This window comes from Stenella coeruleoalba, assembly GCF_951394435.1.
Source record: "Stenella coeruleoalba genome assembly, chromosome: 9".
NCBI lineage: Eukaryota > Metazoa > Chordata > Mammalia > Artiodactyla > Delphinidae > Stenella > Stenella coeruleoalba.
The window spans coordinates 44673962-44698245 of record NC_137155.1 but is presented as its reverse complement, the minus strand read 5'-3'; the positions used below and the strand labels follow the sequence as shown (position 1 = coordinate 44698245).

Sequence of the window (24284 nt, the reverse complement as noted above, 5' to 3'; positions counted from 1 at the left end):
AGTTATAATTCAGTCGTGTGATGGATATATGGGGGTTTATTGTTATACTTTTGTGTGTATTTGAAGTTTTTTTTTAAATTTTTAAATTTTATTTAATTTATTTTTTTATACAGCAGGTTCTTATTAGTCATCAGTTTTATACACATCAGTGTATACATGTCAATCCCAATCGCCAATTCAGCACACCACCATCCCCACCGCCCCCACGGCTTTCCCCCTTGGTGTCCATACGTTTGTTCTCTACATCTATGTCTCAACTTCTGCCCTGCAAACCGGTTCATCTGTACCATTTTTCTAGGTTCCACATACATGCATTAATATACGATATTTGTTTTTCTCTTTTCTGACTTACTTCACTCTGTATGACAGTCTCTAGATCCGTCCATGTCTCAACAAATGACTCAATTTCGTTCCTTTTTATGGCTGAGTAATAGTCCATTGTATATATGTACCACAACTTCTTTATCCATTCATCTGTCCGTGGGCATTTAGGTTGCTTCCATGACCTGACTATTGTAAATAGTGCTTCAGTGAATTAAATTAAATTAAATTAAAGCTTAAATTAAGCTTAAAAAAAACCTCTGAGTTACCCCTCTAATGAAATTAGAGTACATACTTGTTAGCACATTCTCTCCTACCCCTCCCCACTCCATTTTTATTCACATGATATGCCCTTTCTGCCTACGTGTCTTACAGTTAAATTACTATTATCACTTTATCTCATGTAGCTTTTCTTTCTAGGATAATAATATTTCTGCTTTGTTTCATCATTACCACTCCACAGTGTTATATTGGAAAGGATTACAACTTTCTATTAATGCTAACCCTTTCATTGTGTGATTTCTTCATTTGTGAATTTGGGTTTTTGTTTTTGTTTTAATTTGGATTTTACTCTCAGCTGGTAACTCTCATTACCTTTAAGTAGGTAATGTATCAAGGGTATGTGCGTACTGAGTCCTTTGCATATTTGAGAATGTCTTCCTGTTACATGGATTCTTGAATGACAGCTTGCTGAATCTTTAAGTCTGTGGGAATGTTGTCCCCCTCAAAAACTTGGGTTTTTGCAGCATTTCTTTTGACATATAATAACACAGAGGAGAAAGCTGCCTAATAATTTTTCCCTTGTAGTTCTGCCTAATTTTTCCCTTTGACTTGCTTATTTTTCCCTGGATACTTATAGAGGTTTTTTTTTAAGTGAAGTTCAGGATCTCTTTTTTTTTCCTTTTTTAATTTAACTTTTAAAATTTAATTTTATTTATTTTTTATACAGCAGGTTCTATTTTATACATATTAGTGTATATATGTCAATCCCAGTCTCCTAATTCATCCCAACAACAACAACCTCCCCCCACCCCAAGTTCAGGATCTCTTAACCAAGATTTTTCTTGATTATATGTGAGACCTTTAAATATTTTGATGCATGGCCTCCATTTCAGTGCATTTTCTTTTATATCTTTGACTTTTTTTTTTCTATTTCATTTGTTCTATTCTCTTTTGAGAAATAAGTTATTTCTGTGTTGGCTCTCCATTGCCCATCTTTCATAGCTATCATTTCCTGCATAATTGCTCTAATCCCTTCAGTTTCTAAAAGACTACAAAATAGTCCTATGTAGTTTAAGATTTTCTTTCCTATGGAGTAAGTATTCAGGTCTGTGCTTTTCCCTTGTCTTTTGCATCCTATGTTTAATTTTGTTTCCCACTACAAGGTTTTTATGTAGGTTCCATGTATTTCTGCTTGTTCATTTTGTTTGTTTTGTTTTGTCTTTTTGCGGTATGCTGTGGCCTCTCCCGCTGCGGAGCACAGGCTCCGGACGAGCAGGCCAAGCGGCCATGGCTCACGGGCCCAGCTGTTCCGCAGCACGTGGGATCCTCCTGGACTGGGGCACGAACCCGCGCCCCCTGCATCAGCAGGCGGACCCTCAACCACTGCACCACCAGGGAAGCCCACTGCTTGTTCATTTTTTAATAGAATCAATCCTAGGTAACCTTGCTTAAAAATCGTGTAGTTGAAAATCTCTTTTATTACCTAGATAGATAGATAATTGTTTTATGCACCATTTGGATCTTCCCTTTAAATTTTGAGCTAGAGATCTATGCTGCTGCTGGCTGACAGTTTCTGTCTAGTCAGTTAGCTACCTGAGAGAGGTAAATTGGGGAGCTGGGACCTTGGACAGCTGCAAGTAGGAACTTTGATTTTTTAATGATTTTTTATTTTAAGACTCTAGGCAGTAGGGGGGCTTCACCAGGTTGGAGGCATATCATTCAAATTGGTTTGGCTGTTTTCCCATTTTGTCAGGGTGAATAGTTTACCTTGATAACAAGCTGGGTCAGAACATATTTTTCTCTGTGTAGTTACCTTTGATCTGTAGTGGCTGGACATCCTTTTACATTCCCATCAGCAATATATAGTGATCTAGTTTTTCCACATCACCAGCATTTGGTGGTATCACTGTTTTTTATTTTAGCCATCCTTATGGGTAAGTAGAGATATCTCATTGCGGTTTTAATTTGCATTTTTCCTAATGGTAGATGAAGTTGAACATTTTCTCATGTGCTTGTCATCTGTACATCCTCTTCAGTGAAATATCTGTTCATGTCTTTTGCCTATTTTCTAATTGGATTGTTTATTTTTTTCTGTTTAGTTTTGGGAGTTTTTAATATATTCTAAATACTAGTTCTTTGTTAGGTATGTGGTTTACAGATATTTTCTTCCAGTTTGTAGCTTGTCTTTTCATTCTCTCAGTAGGGTCTTTCACAGAGCAGAAGTTTTTAATTTTGATGAAGTCCAGTTTATCAATTTTACCCTTTTATGAATTGTGCTTTTGGAGTCAGGTCTAAGAACTCTTTGCCTACCTCTCAATCTTGAAGATTTTTCTCCTTCCTTTCTCCTAAAAATTTTATAGTTGCATGTTTTACATTTAAGTCGGTGATCCATTTTGATTTAACTTTTATATAAGATGTGAGACTCGGGTCAGGGTTTATTTTTTTGCTTAGGGATGTCCAGCACCATTTATTGAAAAGTTTATCTTTCCTCCACTCAGTTGCTTTTGTACCTTTGTCAGAAATCAGTGGAGCTATTTAAGTGTTCTGTTTCTGGTTCTCTAGTCTACTCCATTGATCCATGAGTCTCTCCCTCCACCAGTACTATAGAATCTTGATTTCAGTAGCTGTATGATGTATTGAATTCAGGTTGACTGATTCCTCCTACTTTATATCCAATTGTGAGGATCAGAGAAAACATATAAAAGTTTCAAACATAATGCCTCACATGCAGTGTATTTGTAAGTATTTATAAGTTGTATCACTATATAACATTCATCCCAATTTTATAAGGAAAGTCTTTGAGGAAAAAAGTTTTTGAACATCATTTTAATGTGATTTGAAGAGAGAAATATATTTTGAATATGTAAATATAACAAATATGATAATCCAGAACAGATTACAAATTCTAGACTGACAACCCTGGCAGGATATGGTATAAAGTACTAAAATTTAAAAAACAAACAAAAAACACTGAAAGCCTAGGACTTTATTGTGAATTCCACTGACTTTCTGAAAGCCTAAAAAGCTGGAGGAAGGATTTGCTCGTGTAATAAAGGGCATTAAAGTCTTGGTGAGAGGATGTTAGTGACCAGTGAGTGACTGAAAACCAACCGTAAGAGAAGAGGAGCATTTATCTATATACAAGAATAAAAGATCAGTCTACCCTCAAAGTCTCTGGCACCAGTGTGGGAAGACGCTGAGTAATTTTTAGAGTTTTAAGAAGAAGAGAGATTGTACTAGGTCGAGTTGTGCTTCAGGTATAAAGGCAGTAGTAAACATTCTCCAGCCTGCAAGAATTTAGAATATAGCACCAATGAGCACCATTACAAAAATTACTTGCTGAAATCCAGCCAACAAAAACACGACATTAATAAAGAACTCACATTTAGAGCAGCTGTGATAAAAGAACTATTAATGAGCATAGAGTCCAATTTAAAATATATTCAAGATCAAGCAGTCATGGGAATTAGTGTAATTTACAGAACATAAACTATGTAAATTTTACAGAATAAAAGTTCACAAAAATTGATTGTTGTGGGAGTATGTATATATATGCTGATTTACACATTCTCAAAGCAAGAAATCAATAGGTACTGTCTAAATTTGAAATATGTAATAAAAAAATAAGGCCTCTGATTGCTTTATGTTTTTCATAATCCTTATCTTTAGAGGGATTGTTTAGAGGAGGGGGTTCACATTCTAAATGTTTATTAGCTGATGTTCAAAGTTAATTTAGATTCACTTAATTTTCCTTTTTCTATAAATTCAAATAAATCTAATTTACTATGTTAAATCTTTAAAGTAGCATGACTAATGTAATCCCAATTCTGTAAAATGATAGCACAATGGTTAAGAATCTGAATTCTTGATTCAGATTGCTGGTGTGACCTTGGGAAGCTTACTAAGCCCTCTGAGTCTGAGTTCATCTGTAAAGTGGGATTAATAGTCCCTAGTTTATGGGTTACAAGTAATCCATGCTCTTATTAGTACAGGGCCCAAATGTTAGGTATAATTACCCTCCCTTCTATCTCTGTTATTCATAAAGATGTTATTCATATTTGTAATGATACTCACCAGATGTTAATGATAGTTGTTTCTGAGTGATGGGATTTGGGGTGGTTTCTTTCTTCTTCACATAGTTCTGTATTTGCTTGATTTTTTTTTTTTAACCAATGAATAGCACAAAGCTGTTCCTTAAAAATTAAAATATAAATTTTAGTTGTCCCAGAACTTTTGCATCTGAAATCTGTAGTTTTAAAATCTCTTCAAATGATTCTGATTATGCATCAGGTTTGGAAGACAGGTGGCATTGATAACTTCCCTGCATTCAATTCTAATTAATATATACTGAAGCCCTTGTAATGTGCGGTGTTGTTAAGCAATGTCTTCTTCCAGTCTGGTCTACTTTAGACTCTTGTGTTAAGAATCTGAAGAGGTGGGGGTGATGATTTTTGCCAAAAATCTGAGTGGGGCATTCCACTCACATGAGGTAGCTCTTTTATGCCAGGAACAAGAAAGAAAAATGGAGGTATACAGAAATTTAGTCATAAGGCAGGAGCCCTTGAAATTGGAAGGAGATGGGGTAAAAGCAACAGGGATAAGCCAGCACATGCTGACTGAGAATTCTCTGGACCGGAAGGGGTAAGAGTATGACAGGCATCGAACAGCATCACAAAATATTTTAAAGTTAACAGATTTTGTAAAATCAAGAAGTCAGTTTTCCCTCCACTTACCCCAGAACAGGTGTCTTTCTAAAAAAGTGCTACCTCAGCTAAGAAAACCCTATCCATCTACAAATAATAAAACCTCCATGCTGCAGAAGTAGGCTTGTTCTGAAGCTCAGTATCTTCTTGGAAAATGGCTGGGTAGCAGGTTAGTATTCATGGTTACTGGAGCTTGATCAGCACTTCCTTCACTTCAGATATTCACTGTGGTGATGGAATAAAAATTTTCTCAGGCCCTACAGTCCTTACTTCCTGTTCTCAGTCACAGTGCTTTCTGTCTGAGTGGTACTGAACGCCACTGTGACTATTGCTTTCCAGTACCAGGAGTGGTAGACTCTGTAGCCATGGAAATTTCAGATGGATTTGTGCCCTTCTGAGACTGTAACGTGATTATATCTGGTGTTAAGGTAAGGAAAGTCACAGCCAGTACAAAAAGAATAAAAGATCAAAACTAGTGTGTTAGAAGGCAGAGTGTCAGTGGGAGAATTACAAGACGTGGGGGATTGCTTGCATTGTGGCTCCTAGTTGACTTTTCAGTTTCTTAAGTGCCTGCTAATGTTGCCTTAATAGCTTTCCTTTGGGTTTACGGCTTCAATCTTACTCTGCCAGTCTTTCTTTAATTACCATAAGAAATTTGGTGTTGTGATGCCTTTCACTTACTTCTCTCAGCTTCATGTTTTCAATTCATGATTCTTTGAAATCACTGACCTCAGTTGTATCAAGTCTTAATAATGTACACTCCAGTTAAAGGGAGAGCTCACATAATAGCAAAAAGATAGTTAAATAGTTCTCTTTGGCTTTTTTTTTTTTTTGCGGTACGCAGGCCTATCACTGTTGTGGCCTCTCCCGTTGCGGAGCACAGGCTCCGGATGCGCAGGCTCAGCGGCCATGGCTCACGGGCCCAGCCACTCCGCGGCATGTGGGATCTTCCCGGACCGGGGCATGAACCCGTGTCCCCTGCATCGGCAGGCAGACTCTCAACCACTGCACCACCAGGGAAGCCCCTCTTTGGCTTTTTGAATATAATCTCAGACCAAGATTTTGGCTAGAGCAAGGTATAATGAACTGGGCTTCAAATAATCTGGAGAATTTTAGAGTTTCAGAAGAAGCACTTAAAGCAGGAAGGATATTTTTCTGGGATTGTAGATTACACCTTTTGAATTATAAGGATTTTGTTAAAGGGCAGTTTGAATGGGGAAAAGAAGACAATGGGCGGGAGAATTTGAGGACACTGCCCCTCAGGGAAAACAGCAGAAAGACTTGGTAAACTTCTTTCTGCTTTTCCTCTGGGAAATTGAATGGGGGAGTTGAGCAGGACATATATACTCTTTGCCCATGAAGGCCTACCTTTCTAAACTTGAAGTGATAGTAAAGATAGAGCAAAAGAAGTAAACAAGTGCCTGCTGGTTTCATATTGGTAATTTGCATCTCTGGTGTTGAGCAGCTTTGCTCTCCACTTCCCCTTAGGGTCATTCTTCTCAAACTGGAATTGCTATTCAGGAGAGAGGGCCTGAGATACAAGATACAGGATAAGCATGGTATATAGTTCCATGGCATGCCAAATTTACTTACAGATTTTGGAATAAATATTTTTATGTCAAATATACGTATATTAAATGTGTATTAAATGGGATAAAATAAAAGGTCATATGAAAGTATTTTTATATAAAGCTTTTATTAAAGTAAATGTTAATACAGAAAAGTGTGTAAATCATAAATGCAGAGTTTAATGAATGCCATGAAAACAACAAACCAGGTAACCACTACTCATTTGTTTTGTCTGATTTTAACATACTTTCTTTTTATAAGTGTTTGGATGACGTATCTCTTTCCATCCTTTTACTCTTAACTTTCTGAATATATTTGATGTATGTCTCTTGTAAGCAGCGTATACTTGGGTTTATTTTTTCTCTAGTCTGGCTGGTAATCTGTATCTTTTAAATCAAATTTTTAGTCTTTTTATAGTTAATGCTATTGCGGATAAATTTGTATTTAGTTAATCATATAACTTTGTTTCCTGTTTGTCCCATGTATTTTTTTATCCATTTCTCCCTTTTTTCTGCCTTGAAAATACTTGTATTATTTTATCATTTCATTTTTTCTATTAGAGTTTTACTTATATATATTTACCTTTTTAATGATTACAGCAGCGATTATAGTATACATTCCTAGTGTCTTTTTTTAATTTAATTTATTTATTTAATTTATTTTATTTTTGGCTGCGTTGGGTCTTTGCTGCTGCGCACGGGCTTTCTCTAGTTGCGGCGAGCGGGAGCTACTCTTCGTTGCGATGCGCAGGTTTCTCATTGCAGTGGCTTCTCTTGTTGTGGAGCACGGGCTCTAGGTGCACAGGTCAGTAGTTGTGGCTCACGGGCTCTCGAGCGTAGGCTCAGTAGTTGTGGCACACGGGCTTAGTTGCTCCATGGCATGTGGGATCTTCCCAGACCAGGGCTCGAACCTGTGTCCCCTGCATTGGCAGGAGGATTCTTAACCACTGTGCCACCAGGGAAGCCCTCCTAGTGTCTTAAAGTCTGATATTAGTATTTTTACACAAAAAAATGATTTTAGAACACTTAAACTCTTTGTATCCTTCTCATACTTTTTGTGCCAGTTTTGTCATTTATTTTAATGATAATAGTAATAATACCTTGTGGGAACTTTTTAATGTTTTATGTAGCCTGTGTTCATTTGTATTTATTCATATACATAAGCTTTTTATAGCTCACCCTTCCTTTTTACATCTCTGAATTTTCATGGAATTCTTTTCCTTCTGCCTGAAGAATTTGTTTTAGTATTTTTTTAATTAATTTATTTATTTGTTTATTTATTTATTTATGACTGCATTGGGTCTTTGTTGCTGTGCACGGGCTTTCTCTAGTTGCGGCGAGCAGGGGCTACTCTTCGTTGCAGTGCGTGCGCGGGCTTCTCATTGCAGTGGCTTCTCTTGTTGTGGAGCATGGGCTTTAGGTGTGCAGGTTTCAGTAGTTTTGGCACACAGGCTCAGTAGTTGTGGCTCGCAGGCTCTAGAGTACAGGCTCAGTAGTTGTGGCACACAGGCTTAAGTTGCTCCGCGACATGTGAGATCTTCCCAGACCAGGGCTCAAATCCGTGTCCCCTGCATTGGCAGGCGGATTCTTAACCACTGCAGCACCAGAGAAGTCCCTCCTTTTAGTATTTCTTTTAGAGTAGACCTGCTTATTATGAATTCATTCAGATTTTGTTTTTTGAAAAATCTTTTTCAGATTTATTTTTGAATGCAATTTTTGCTGGATATAGAATGCTTTCTTTGTCTTTGGTTTTTGGCAGTTTCACTGTAGTGTTTCTTGGTATCATTTTCTTTTCTTTCTTTTTTATTTTTAGTTTTTAAATTTTTTTGTGTTTCATAGAGCCTCCTGAATCTGATAGTTGGTAGTCTTTTGTCAGTTTTGGAAAATGTTCAGTCATTATTTCTTCACATACTGGTTCTCCTCAATCATATGTCTCTTTTTCTTCAAAGATTCCAGTTAACACATATGTTAGACCTTTTCACTCTATTCCTTATGTTTCTTTCGCTCAATTTTTAATTTACCATCCTTATGTCTTTTTGTACTTCAGTCTGTGTAATTTCTTCTGACCTGGCTTTCAGTTTATTAATTTTCCTCTTCACCTATGTCTATTCTATACCTTATATCTTTTTTTTTTTTTTTTTTTTTTTTTGCGGTACGCGGGCCTCTCACCGTTGTGGCCTCTCCCGTTGCGGAGCACAGGCTCTGGACGCGCAGGCTCAGCGGCCATGGCTCATGGGCCCAGCTGCTCCGCAGCATGTGGGATCCTCCCCAATCGAGGCACGAACCTGTGTCCCCCACATCGGCAGGCGGACTCTCAACCACTGTGCCACCAGGGAAACCCTATACCTTATATCTTAATCTTGTCATTGAACTTATTGACTAACTAAAGTTATTAGTAGGAAAATCTCTTATCTAAGTCTCCTGTGGGTCAGTTTCTATTTTCTACTATTTTCTCTGTTTTCAGTCAGACTTTTAATTTTGATACCTGATTATTTTTTATTGTGTTGGACATTATCACTACCAAAAAATTATAATAATAATTTGAGGTTCTCCATAATTTTATATTTATCCAGGAAACTTTATTTTTGCAGTTAGGCTAGGGGTAGATCACGCTAATCAGTCAGTGGTTAAGATGATTCCAACTTGGGCTTCAGTCCTTGTGAAGGTTGGTCTAATTTCTGCTCCTTCCTTATTCCTAGATTGTAGCCTTTGAGGGTCCAGATAAAAGCCTGGCTGTTTTCCAAGACCTCTTCTCCGAGACAGATGCTGGACTCTGTTTTTTTTCTTAGCTTCTATGCGTCAGCTCCTGTTTTCTCTGTCAGAATCAGTAGCTGTATTGAGGAATGAAGCTGTGCCAAATTTCCAGCCCACCTTTCCTGATTTCTTTCTTTTTCCAGAGCTTGTCCCCCCTCCCCTCAATTCTCACTGCCTTGATATCTTACCAGTGTCTCCAAACATATATATTTTTACATTTTGTTCAGTTTTTCTGGTTGTACTCAGCTGGATGGTTGGTTTTAAAGAACCTAGCCATTCTGGAAATATAACCACATGAAGTTGTTTTGTTGTTCCAGTGATGATCATTGGTTTGTTTATTTGTTTTTACAAAATACTTCAAAGCAGTTTTTATTTTGATGGTCATATCTCCCAAACCCCTACCTTCACTATACATGTCCATTGTCCTGTGCTGTTAGTGGTGATTGGGTAAAGAGTTTGAGAAATGCAATGGAAAGAGCACTGACTTTTTAAGCAGACAGACTTGGGTTCAAATTGTGACTTTTATTGATTTTTGTCAACCTGTGCAAGTTATCTGTTAATTTTTATAAATTTCTGTTTTCTTATCTGCAAAATGGTCATAGTGAGAATGAAAAATGAAACTAAAATTTTTTTCAAGCGAGATAAAGTATGGACTGCATCTGGCATGTGGTAGATGCTTAGCAAACGTTTAAAAAATTATCTTGGGGAGTTGGAAACTGTAGAATTAGGACTATTCTCATAAGAATTTCATAGGAATTTATAAGTTCACCATGTAGTAATTATTAGCAAACACTTAAGAAGGGCCTGTTTCGTTGTCAGGCAGTTCAACAGGCATTTGTCGAGCAGCCACTGTCCCAGGCATCCTACTTAATCCTAGTGATATATAGATGCTGTTCGGGGTCTTGCAGTCCAGTGGGATAACAATGAAAGATGGTGAGCAGGTGGCAGCTGCATTCACCACTGCAGTGAAGCCTGGGTATTAGGGCGAGGAGTTGGCAAACTTTTCTTTTAAAGGGCTAGATGAGGCTTTGCGGGACATACTGCCATTGTTGCAGGTACTCAACTCTGCTGTTGTAGTGCAAAAGCAGCCATAGTCAACACTGGGTGTATTCAAGTAAAACTTCACTTACAAAAACAGGTGGCAGATAGGTTTGGCCCTGCGGATCCCGAAACAGTGCTGACTCTAGCCTTCTACAAGCTAAGAATTCTTCTTACATCTTTAAAAGATTGTTTTAATAAAAAGCAAGAAAAAGAATATACAAGACACTTTGTGGTCCACAAAGCCTGGTGTATTTTATTTCTAATTCTTTACAGAAAATGTTTGCTGACCCCTGATGAGAGTAGGTAATGATTACTACCAAAAGAGAAAAAGGGTAAATATAAGTATTTTGATAGCAAAGAAAGAAAAAGAACGTGGCAAGCAGGCTTGGGTCCATGCAGGATCCTGGCTAGAAGAACAGGAAATTCCGTGTGTAAATACTGACATATTTGCCCGTGCCCCACCCCAGCAGTGATCCTCCTAGTTGCTACTCTGTTTATTTTATTGAATTGTCCATACTGTGTGTTTTCGCAGGAAATAGAGGGACAAAAGTTAAATACTCTTAGATATGTTCTCCTGTATGAAAGGAATTAACTTCCCAGTATAGCTAAAAGTTATCAGTCCTTACTCTTGGTATTTATATTGCTTTATAATTTATAACATCCTGCTAATTTTTTTCTTACAGAAATACATTTTCGGGAAATGGCCTCTAAATCTTGGCTGAATTTTTTAACCTTCCTTTGTGGATCAGCAATCGGATTTGTTTTATGTTCTCAGCTACTTAGTATTTTGTTGGGAGAACAGAGGGACCTCCAGCCTAATATTCTTCATAATGATCCTCATGCTAGGCATTCAGATGATAATGAACAGAATCATCTAGAAGGACAGATGAACTTTGATGCAGATGCTAGCCAACATAAAGGTATGGCTTACTTTATTAAGGAGTAAAGATAAACCATATTTTTCAATCTGTTTAAGTGTTGAGAGAATTGGAAAAAGTTATTTATATGAAATTTATTATATCACTATATCTTTTGATGAAAATGAGCTTAATTCTAGATATTAAATGACAGTTCTTGGTTTGCCAAAGGAGAAGGAAATTGCTAAAACCCAGATTTATTTAGGGTGTAAGATATTAACTTTGAATTTATTTTTAAATAGAAATAGTTCAGAAATCATAATTTGGGGAAAGGCAAGACTTTCAAGTTAGATTTGTTTCTAAAAATTTTAATTTTGTTATCATGGTTCATATCTGTGTCTTTGGTTTTTGCTATCATCTTGTTTTAATCTTGGTTTTTGCTTAGTCTTGTTTTCCTAGAAAAGCTCAAGAGATATATATAAATCTCAATTTATATTTTATCAGTAGCTAACGTAACTAATCTTTTCTTGTTTTGAGAGGCATAAAAAATTAGGGAAGTAGAAAACTAGGAATGTGTTATATATAATGACTTCATTTTCTCCTGGTCTTCTACCTCTATCCAAATGTTCTGAATTATGTCCTCTATGTGCCCCTTAAATGTTGGTTTTCTCCAAGTTTCTGTCCTTTGGCTCTTTCTTTGCCTGTGTGATGTCATCAATCCCCATAATTTTAGTTTCCATCTGTTCCTTGCTGGCTTTACCTTAGCCCAGTTCCAGACACTACGAGAAGACGTTCAGAATTCAAAGATCTCTGCAAATTGTGATTTATTTGACAGAAAACAGTATAGCACCTTGAAAAACCATTGGAATTCTGAAATGCAGAGGGTCCCCCATTAAGGGTTTTTTCTCTTACCTTTTTGGCAGTAAATTGCTTCTTTCCTATCTCTCAAGCTGAGGTTGAGGGCGAGGTATCACATCCTTGTTGAGTTTTATACACTAGCAAATACATGCATACTATTACAAAGTGTGTCGTGTGTGTGAATGTTTGTATGACAGTGATTCAGCTCTGAGCAGCCATGTTCTTATCACAGAGCAGTTTAATCATTGTGCATTTGATCTGTATCATTGCTCTAGGTCTTCAGTTGATCAGTTGGGGCCAGGCTTCTCTACTCCTGGTAGGCTGTACTAGATCGGCCTCACTGCAGGCACATATATTAGGATCTACTTGTCCTACTTGATGGTCCACAGAATGTGGGGTATGCTAGAGGTCTGTTTCTCTCAGACTTAACATGTGTAAATCACACTCCTTTTCCTTTATAATCCTAAAATTCATTCTTCCTCCTATTTTTATATAGCTCATTACTTTCTGCCTAAGCCAGCCAGAAACTATGAAGTCGTGGTAGGTGCTTTCCTTTGCTTACCAACCAATCCTGTTTCTCATAAATTCTAACAGTCTGCTTCTTTACCATTTTTTAGGTTACTTCTCTCAATCTGTAGCACGCTTGCCCTAGCTCAGGCCGTATATCCATGTACCTGCTCTCAAGCAAACTTCACCATGCCTTTTGTCCTTTCTTATGGTGAGCTTCATTTAGAGACCTAATTTTTGCATCATCTCTTATTTTTCCTGATATTGCTTTATATCCCCTTCTTCTCTATTCTAGCCAACTTCCCATTCCACTGTTCTATAGTGTTTATAAGGCATTGCTTTATTTTACCCTCAGCACATTGAAACCTTCATACATACCTCTATTATAGCATTTCTAGTGTATGGCAAGTATTGGTTTGTATGCCAAGCTCCCATGCTAGAATGAATTCTTCTGAAGACACATGAATAAGGCATGTGTCTTATTCATCTTTTTATCTCCTGTACCAGTACATGCCTACTACAGAGTAATGAATGAATTAATAATTGAAAGAATGAGAAAGACTATCTACCAGATTCCAGCAGTAGGGAGAAGGATGTCTTGCTCTAAGTGAAACATATTGGGGATTGCTGCTTCCACCACTTTCGCCACCATCCAGGATTTGGTATATCTGTACAGCTAAGAGATTGGGCTCCTCAAGTATATGAAATGTGAATGCTCTCTGACTGAAAAGAGGGTAATTTTCTCTGTTTTTGGATTGTGAATTCTTGAAATTCAGAGGGACATGAGAATACTTTCATGCCCTGCCCAATCTTTCCTTCTACTCCCTCTCCATCAGTTAACTAGAAATTTTTGCCTCCAGTTGTTAATTTTTCTCACGGCTGAGCTTTTGTAACTCACTGGTTGACCTTAACTTTAAGGATGTTTCCTCAGAATTCTGCCTAGAGCATTACTACACAAAGTGAGGTTTTGCAGACTCATGCTGGTCCACAACTAAATAAGTATTAAAATCAGGATTAAATAGTTAGAAACTTTTATGGTAATTTGACAATAATTTTGAATAAATCTAGAAATAAAAACTTTGGGCTTGTACTTTATATTTATTTTTTAAATTTTATTTTATTAGTAATTCATTTTTAGCATATTTACAGAAGTATAGGTCTCTAACAATGAAATAAAAATTGATCCTTCACCAAGCACTGATCTGGAATATCATAGTTGGATTCTTCCTCTAGAGCAGTGTTACTCAAAAGGTAGCCTTGGCCTGACAGCCTGTGAATTGTTTGTTACCTGTCTGCATCCTAATAAGGATCTTGCACCAGGATGTAACTCAGTTAAGCTCGCTGCTGAGTTAAGTGGACGTTTTGATAGGTTGTCGTAAAACTTCCTTGATGAAAGAAGTAACATGTTGCTTTATATTCTGGCATAAGCTCCCTATTTCTTTGCCAACCAGTGCTTTGAAAAACACTGCTCTAGACAATCTTGGAAATACTACCTCTACCTGTTCTTCCATTTCTCACTGTTAGATTTGCATTTTGGAATGAGGTATGTTACTGTAAGAAGTAATCTCTGTTTTGCATTAACTCCTCTTCTTCGAACTGGGGTAGTCATGAAAGCATTTTTAAAACCACCTCAGGGTACTTGTAGAAATTCTTAACACTAGACTCTTGTGGACTCCAAAATGAACTGCTGCTTCATTAGTTTGTCTTTACTGCCCTTCAGAAGCTTATTCACAGCAGTGAGAAATTCCTGTCAATGTTCTGTTTCTTTCAGCTAAATCACTAATGGTAAAGAGGTATATGGGGGCGGGGGGGATCTTTGAAATTGTTTAAGAAAATGTCTTCTTTGGTATAATTTATTTGGATTTTACAACTATGTGAATTAACTTTAAACAATTTCTGTTTAATAGATGAGAACACTGACATCGCTGAAAACCTCTATCAGAAGGTTAAAATTCTTTGCTGGGTAATGACAGGGCCTCAAAATCTAGAGAAAAAGGCTAAACACGTCAAAGCTACATGGGCCCAGCGTTGTAATAAAGTGTTATTTATGAGTTCAGAAGAAAATAAAGACTTCCCTGCTGTGGGATTAAAAACCAGAGAAGGCAGAGACCAACTATACTGGAAAACAATTAAAGCTTTTCAGTATGTTCATGATCATTATTTAGAAGATGCTGATTGGTTTATGAAAGCAGATGATGATACATATGTTATATTAGATAACTTGAGATGGCTTCTCTCAAAATACAACCCTGAAGAACCCATTTACTTCGGGAGAAGATTTAAGCCCTATGTAAAGCAGGGCTACATGAGTGGAGGAGCAGGATATGTACTGAGCAAAGAAGCCTTGAAGAGATTTGTTGATGCATTTAAAACAGACAAATGTACGCATAGTTCCTCCATCGAAGATTTAGCACTGGGGAGATGCATGGAAATTATAAATGTAGAAGCAGGAGATTCCAGAGATACCACTGGAAAAGAAACTTTTCATCCCTTTGTACCAGAACACCATTTAATTAAGGGTTATCTGCCTAGAACCTTTTGGTACTGGAATTATAACTATTATCCTCCTGTAGAGGTAAGTTTAAAAATTTTATTACTGTATAAATACTTAGACTGACTTTTGTTTACTTAAAAAAAAACTAATAATGTGTATGTTTCTTTAGTATCAATAACTAAGAATCTACCTTAGTCTTTTTATATCGAATGGCAGTGTAACAGAGTAGATGAGAACAAAGGTGTCGGCAGTGGTAATTCAACAAATATTCATACTACTGTATGCCAGGCACTAAGAATATAGCAGTAAATATGGCCAAGTTCCAGTTCTTATGAACCTTACATTCTGGATGAAGAGACATGCAACAAACAGGCAAGACAAGTCAAGTTATAATATGATTTTAGGTAGTGGCAAGTGCCCTGAAGAACAGTAAACCCAGGTAAGAGGATGGAGAGTGACCCAGAGTGGAATGGGGTACTGTAGTTTAGGCAATTAAGGAAGACTTCTCTGAAGGGTAACTTTTGAACAGAAACCTGAATGAGGTTAGAAAGCAGGCTACGGGAAGATCTGGGTAAAGAGCCTTCACGTCTTTAGGAACAACGCATGAAAAGACTTTGAGACTTGGGCTCTTAAAACTTTTTAACTAGTATATACATGAAAGCTGTTTTTAAAAAAAGCATCTTTAAAATCTGGCTCTGTTCCTGGATTTTTTATTTCTGATGATTTTTCACTCTTGAGTTTTTGGGGTATCCATAATCATATGCAAAGGACTAGGTATTTTGTTTCTAATAATATTAGCTGTTTTTTTATAGCCTTTTATTGCTTATAAAGCTTAATAAAAACAGTATCCTGGCCATCCAGTCACAAAACAGCACAATAGAGTATAACATAATTAATGCAGTAAATCTTATCAAAAATATTATTGCAATATTTCAGAGTTATATAAAATTGCTTCCAGAAAGGATCAGTAATTTAATATTAACCGCTCTTGTCCTAGTCTTTAGTTTACTATGCACTGGCCACTATAGTATCCACTAACCATATATGACTACTGAGTGTTTGAAGTATGGCTATCAAAATTTAGATATGCTCAGGTATAAAAGTCATACTTGATTTCAAGGACTTAGCACAAATAAAAAGAATGATTTCATCAGTAATTTAAAAAATATTGATCACCTATTGAATATTAAAATAATATAGATTTATTCAGTTAAAATATATTCAAATTAATTTCACCTATTTTTACTTTTTAAGTATGGCTATTGCATTGTGTGGCTCACATATATCTACTGGACAGAGCTGGTTTGATAATCACAAGTTGACTTATCTGTTTACTTTTCATATTTGTTCCTATTATTAAATTCCCTAAAGTTGTAAAAAGTAGGCACCAGATAATTTTCCAGCATCTACTTAGTGGTCCAAGAAACCCACATATCCAGTGTTTGTTTCAAAGGAAACATCAGAGAAAATACAGTGGACAATTTCTTGATTTTTTACTGCATTGTAAGCTACATACTTCCAAACATGAATTATTAAATGTTCAATTTAATAGGTCAATATGAATCTTCTCTGGGAACTTGCCAGACTGTTTTTCTCCCTGGGCCCCTGCAAAGACGTTAGAGACTTAAGTTTTCTGGAGTCATCTGAGTGAAACAGTCTCCAGATACCAATTCTGACCCCCAGATGACCTTGTGACTATTTAAGTCTGGGACCAGTTTTTAAAATTTGTTTTATTTTCTTGCGTTTTCATTCCTCTTTGTATGTTTGTTGTATTTTTGTTATTTTGTTTTTGTCTTGTTTTATTTAAATCTGCTCTCATGCCAACTCTATTAGAAATCTATGAGAATTAGATAAACTGAACAAAGGTTTTACTTCGACCTACTTACTGAGGGCCACCTGAACTTTATTATTCTGTCAGTAATAGCTAACATTTATTGAGCATTTACTATAGGTAAAGCATGGTACCAAGTGTGTGACACGTTGTCTCCTTTAAGTAAGCATCTTTTGAACATAGGGAAATTGAAGCTTATAGAGATTAAGTAACTTGCCCAAGATTATATACTAGTAGGCAAAATTTAGACGCAAACCCATGTGTGACTCAGCACTTCCTCTCTTAAATACTATACTGTTTGGGTTGATTTGTCGATGAAGTATTAGGTTGCAGACACATACTGGGCAAGGCTTTGTAGTCATTGAATGTTCCAAAGGTGTCTTTCTGAGGCTGAGCCAAGCAAAACTTCATAGTAAGAAAGTTATGAAGAGAAAGCAAAACTTGGAGAAATAGAACATTATCCTTTGTATAGCTGACCCTTTTATTTGAAGAGGTCTCAAGCGTTTTCTTTTTTTGCTAATCCATAGGGCATGAGAGAATATTGTTTCAGTTAGATATACTTCAGTAACTTCATGTTTGATTTTAAATCATTGGGAACTCTGAAAACTCTTGGTTTCTTTCACAGGTCTAATAAATTTTGTGCCTCTGCTTTACTTTGCCAGCCTTAATGCTTGGATTCTGTTAAAATTAGTGTTTCCTTTATCAGTATTTGAATATTGTATGTTAACAATGTGCTATTTATTAATAATGCCTGTTTCCATTACTTTTTTAGGGTCCTGGTTGCTGTTCTGATCTTGCAGTTTCTTTTCACTATGTTGATCCTACAACTATGTATGAGTTAGAATACCTCGTTTATCATCTTCGTCCGTATGGTTATTTATACAGATATCAACCTGCCTTACCTGAGAAGATGCTAAAGGAAATAAGTCAAACATACAAAAACGAAGATACAAAAGTAAATCAGGAGCCCTTGAAAGAAAAACATAAATGAACAGAGGTAAAATGTCTAGCATTGCACTGAAGAAGAACTTCTCCATTTCTGATATAGAACACTGGAATCCCAGTGAGGAATTCTTTCTAAGTGAACATTCCATATTAGAAATTTTTCATATGAATGACTGTAAACTGAAGCTTTAAGTGAGCTGTGAAGTCTGTTGAAATGTGTTTTGATACAGTAATATATATACATATATGAAAAACTTGTGTTTTTAAAATGGTGGCCAGGCAGAGGAACAAGAAGAGATTTTGTTGCCTGTTCCTGACCACATGTATTATTTTCACTGAGAAAATTAAACAGTTAAATTTGCTAAAACTACACTGCATCATTGTTAGTAACCCACACACGATGCTACACAGATCTGCCTTAAAGAAAATTTAGAAGGAAATATTGTTGCTCAGTGTTGCTTGTAAACTCAAAACATGAGTTTATATTTGCAGTATGATATAAATGAACCAACCCCCCCCCACACACACACATCCAACTTTTGTCTAATGAAAATTTTGCTGTGACTATTTATAATTGGCAGTATTTCTTCCAGAGTAAGGTAGAATAAGAATGGCACTTGACCTAAAGTGCATTAATAAAACCACATTTTGAAATTATCATGGGCCTTGACTGTATTATCTACTTGGTTCTAATTAATAGTTAATCTTTTACTGAGTCCCCGTTGTCTCTTTCCTAAACATGTTTAACCATTCTTGAATGCCATTCTCAACTATTAATATTTATTTACTGAAAGTGTTAATAGCATTCTGTAAACATGCATTTTTAAATATTTTATTCCCAAATTTGCCCATTGTTAATTATGGGTAACTAATAAATAGTAAATGTAGTGCTATTTGGGGATGCTTTTCTTATATTAGTGCCACTCTCAGGAATCACTAAGTAACATTTTTAGATGATTATTTAAAACTGTCCAACTACATAATTATAGTTCCTTTCATTCTCATCCTGCTGAGAGATGAGAACTTGTTTGTGCCTTTCATAACTTGTTTAAAGCAGAGTTTTGAGACTCATTTTCAGGCTCTGAGGTGGCTGTTAGTTACACTGGCAAAATAATTTATGAGATTTTGACCAGAGTTAATTAAAAACATTAAAAAATGCAGAGTGCTTAAACAAATTGAAATATGTCGGATATTAAAAGATCAAATACTTAGTTTACGAATAACAGCCTGAATTTTGATGCTGACTTATTTGGGATGATTGTTTTGCCAGTGGACAGTTGTAAGAGAACTCAGTCTTGATGACATCAAAAACACATTCATAAATGTTTTGTTCTAATTTTAGGTACCCTCTATTTAAAGAATTTCTGGAAGGAAAGAAAATTTAAAATTTTTGTTGTCTTTAGCAATATCATCTGAGTGTATCCTAACAGAATACTTTACAGACTTTCCGTAAGATTATCTTAAACGTTACAAATAATTTACATTTCTCTTATGTTTTATCATTATGCTAATTTTATGTGGCTGTCATGCCACTGATTCTGCTGCTTAGCTAAATAGTTTATTGTGCCAAAACATGTCAAAACCATGACCTCTTTCAGCTGTATATTTGAGAGGATGTTCATCTTAGTAGCTAATTATGGATTACTCTGTCAACATAGTGAAAACTTATACCAGTTTTTACCAATTGAATTGTTTTTTGTTATTTTCAAGGTGATATCATCTGCCAGAATTTCAAGGCGTTCATTCTATTCTTTGAACACCTCTTTACCTTGGTATGGATAGGAATTTATTTGCAGTCCGTACATGCTACTTTTCTGTACTAGAAGTATAACTGGTTTACCATAAACATCCAAAAACCTTAAAATTGATTCATAGGAAATCAACATTGTGATGAATCCTGGGGTCTGAAGTCAGACTGCCTGGATTTAAATTCTTGCTCCATCACTAGTTTTGTAGCCTTGAGCAATTAATCTCTCTGTGCCTCAATTCCCTCATCTGTAAACTAGGGACAATAATACTACCTACCTCACAGGATTTATATGAGGATTAAACGAGTGAAAATGTGTATGGCTTTTAAAAACACTGTTTGGCCCAGAGTATGGAGTGCTAAGTATAAAGTTTTCTTATTATTCTTTACCTTGGAGTGTAAATATTTGTTTTAAATGAATGAGAAATCTGCTTTAATCAAATCAGGTAATAAAGGAAATAACTCATACATTTCTTACAATAAGTAATAGCTAGTTTTTATTTGATGCCTACTGTATGGCAGGTAACGTGCTTAGATACTCTGTGTTAATCCTCACAAATTGGGGGTTATTCCCATATTATAGATGAGAAAACTGAGGCTCAGAAAACTAAAGTCATTTTCCACTGTCAGAAAGCTACTAAGTAAAAGAGCTAGGATTTATACTGGAAGCCTGTGTATTCTTTGCCCCATGTTAGCCTTGAGGTTAATCATTAGCATTATTTCCATTTTTATTTAATGGCATGTGACATCTGATGCATTGGCCAGCAGTAGTCAAATTAACCAGCCAAATTATCATAGTGCTTCTTAAATTGTTATTGTTATTATACTCTTGCCTGGGAGCTTGTTAAAATGGAGATTTCAAGACCCCAATTCCAGAAATTTTGATTCTATCATGGGACCCAGGAGTATGCATTCTTACCAGATACCCTGGGGCACTGGTTCTCCACCAGTGTGTGGTCCCAACCAGCAGTATCAGCATCACCTGGAAACTTGTTGGTAATGCATCCTCTCCTGTGTCTCACCCCAGGCCTACTGAATCAGGAACTCTAGGGGTAGAGGCTAGCAATTATGTTTAAACAAGCCCTCCAGGTGAGTCTTATTCAGCATTTCCCTAAAACCTGGTGATTCTGATGCCAATCATCCTTGGATACTTGCCCCATAAGTAAGGTTATCTTTCAAAAATTTAGATAAAGCATGTTTTAAATGAGTGTAGTTCAGCATCACACTATATTAAATGTAAAAGACTAAAGATAATTTAAAGGATCAGTGGATCATTCATTTTGGCAAAATTTTTCAGCTTCTTCAGAGTTACTAATATCAGGGCCCACAGTAAAATATGAAGTTTAGTAATTTCATATTGGGGCAGAAAAGTTTCAGTAAATACTAGTAAGTATATATTAATTCATTAAAACATACTTAAATGAATGTCATAAAAAATGTCCACAGTTGTTAGTAAAAACATTTTAAATGGAGGTAGCAAAGTACTATTTTATAATGTGCAGAATGTTTTTCTGCCAATTCATACTATCAAAATTTCATCACTTTTCAAGAATCAGTTGACTGTCCTATAGGACCTAATAAAGAAAAAAACTCTCCAAGTATTTGATAGAGCACATAAAACCAGATTTCATGATGATAATGACTTACTGTCTTTTGAATTAAGATTTTTGTCATCTGAGTAAATGATTTTAGTATGGTCTCAAAACAGGCTTTTGCTATCTTACGTTCTCCAATATATACTTGTATTTTCAAGTGGGAAGTTCATAGATGATACAAAGCAGATTTTTATCCCAGAGTTCAATTATTTGTTTTCAAATAAACTTCAGAGGAGTTTTTGTTACTGTAAGAAGATTCGAAAATAAATCACTGACCAATTTTTTTTTAAGTATGGTAATTGGGTTTGAGCATTAAATTTACTAACTGGTTATTTTCATAATTGTTTGAGTATTAATTTTTCACTTCCTTGAGCCGTTATACTGTATTATTACCAGATTGAGTCTTGAAAAAATCCTTCATTTGATTGATTACATCAAGTCTACCCTTTTATTCATTTAAATTTTCATTTCTTTAGAATATTCTCTGACAATTTCTGCTTCTTTGTATTTATTGCCCTTTATTTCCTTGATAACTAACTTCCATTTTCTAACTACTCTTAATTCTGCCTTCGCAAGGTTAATTTGGCTGTTATTAGTGATTAGAGTTTGTATGTATCACTTACATTATTTTATACCTATTAATGTTAGGTTTCCCTATGAGGTTGGAAGTAAAAATTTGTCTAAGAATAATGCCTGCTGGCTCTCAGGATACTTGACCTACTTAAAAGTCTACAATGTTAAACTAATGCTAGATATACAATTAAATGAAGTAAAATTATTTGGATTCTATTACTTCCCAAATTCCCCTTTTCACAAACAAAAAAACCTCATTTGCCTCATCTCTCTACTTATTTATAGTAAGCCTGACAGAAGCATACTTAAGAAATCTAGGGGACAACCTGTGGTTTATTTTGTGCTAAATGTAACCTCTGTTGATTTTTAAAAGATGGCTTATGTTTATATATTGGAGTTGAAATAGAGATTTAATTCAAATTAGAATAAGAAATTTTATAAATTCTCTTTAGAGAAACCAACTCTGAAACTAGTTTCAGAGTTGAATAATGCTCTATTTCAATTCCTTTACCTCTCTAGTTTTTAGTTTATATGTGTTAAGTTTAAATAACTTTGCAGGGCCCTGCAAATTAATAATCCATATGAAGTATATTATTAGAGGGAAACTAATCTTACTGCTAAGCAGTGTGTTATATTACCCAGTGAACGTTTGTGTTTTGGAATTTAAAAATTATGTAAGGTAATAGTATCATGAATGATTTAAAAATGTCTGGTGACTTGCTTATTTTAAGTGATCACCAATAAGTCAGAAAAATGTATTTTTAAATATGTTTTTTAAAGTGCCTTTTGAACATTTTTAAACAATGGATTTAAACAACTGCATAAAATAAATTACCATGTTTAAAGCTGTTTTATCTGATTATTTTTAACTGATGTAAAAGTTGTGGGAGAAACATTGTCTCTAATGGGTAGTTTTGGGGTTGTTTACCAAAAATATTAAACTATTTTCCCATCAAAATTATTCAATTTAAATAGGCTTAAATAATTTTTACTGCAACATATATTATTTTTCTTTAAAGCAACAAAATATTCCACCTCTGATTTTGAATAATGTACCTCAAAAAACAGAAACACCTACGCTGTAGGCCAGGTAAGTGTGTGTCTATGTATGTATGTGTATAGGTATACGTATATGTTATCGAAAGAGGAAAAGATTGCTTTTCTATTTCTTGGTATATTTTGATCTGTCATGTACACTGAGAAATTAATTTATTCAACTAATTATTTATTTAAATAATTGTGCCCAGCATCTACTAGAAATACAGTGGTGAAGAAAATATACAGGATTTCTGTTCTCCTAGAGCCTTAATTCTACAGCTAGACAATAAACAAATTAATAGATGAAGGAACAAGATATTTCAGAGAATGGTGGTAGGAAAATAAGAGTGATATGGTAGAGCAATTTTCTGGGTGGGGTGTCAGGGAAGACCTCTGAGGTAATATTTGAGCTGACCTGAATGACAAACATTTTATATGCTTCAAAAGGCATTTATTTATGTCTATGAAGTTCTTTGCTCCTACTATGTAAAAAAATAGTAATAATAATGTTTCCCACCTTTGTGTAATCATGCTTTGGGCATATGTGAAGGCTCATTGAAATGTGATCTATAGGCCAAAATCTTTGTGGTTTTAGGCATATTTCATACAAAGCTCAGGTCTATTGATATTAGATCAGCCTGGGACTTTTAGGATATGAATAAAAATTGACCTACCTCTTCCTAAGCAAATTATTACAGATGTTCATAAGGCCCCTGAGGCTAGCCTGTCTGCCTCAATTTTCAGTAACTGCTACCCAGTATGCTACTTACTAGTGCCCAAGCACATGTATGTATGTACCAACATATATATATATACATGCAGTGCCATTTGGATTAAGCAGCTTTAGAAAAGCTAAGGAGATAAATGCTACTTCATGTTGCTTTAGTATCAGAGTTGTACAGTTTAACATATCCAGAAAGTCCCATGTTTTCCAGTCAGTAGTGTTTAGTTGTACTGCTAGTTAATGTCAGAGAAGAGATGTATTTACCTAAATATATACAGGTTTATTACCTATTTTAAGTTTTCCGAAGGTATAATCCTGGAAAGGATACATGATTATTGTTGAATTTATTTTCTTGCTAAAGGAAAGGGCTCTACCCCAAACATATTTTATATCAGATCTAATAATGCTGACGATATAGATTGTGCAAATAGAAATTCCTTTACTGTTTAATTAAGACTGAATGAACATTTAACAACTGGAGTTAAGCCACACTGACATTCTCCAGA

General features: G+C 35.5%; 1 protein-coding gene across 2 annotated transcripts in view; it reads left to right on the top strand.

The window, feature by feature from the left end:
• Positions 1-22847, top strand: part of C1GALT1 (core 1 synthase, glycoprotein-N-acetylgalactosamine 3-beta-galactosyltransferase 1) — a 36704-nt gene extending 13857 nt beyond the window's left edge. The window contains exons 2-5 of one of the 2 annotated variants that reach the window (XR_013829882.1): positions 11293-11529; positions 14739-15406; positions 18042-18153; positions 19812-19828. Coding sequence is in view for 1 of the 2 variants with exons in the window: in XM_079932211.1 (XP_079788337.1) it covers positions 11293-11529; positions 14739-15406; positions 17929-18147 (1124 nt within the window). In the remaining variant the exon portion in view is untranslated. Of the gene's footprint in view, positions 1-11292; positions 11530-14738; positions 15407-17928 lie in introns of both variants that reach the window. The other variant, XM_079932211.1, reaches the window with a different exon arrangement.
• Positions 22848-24284: the final 1437 nt, after the last annotated feature.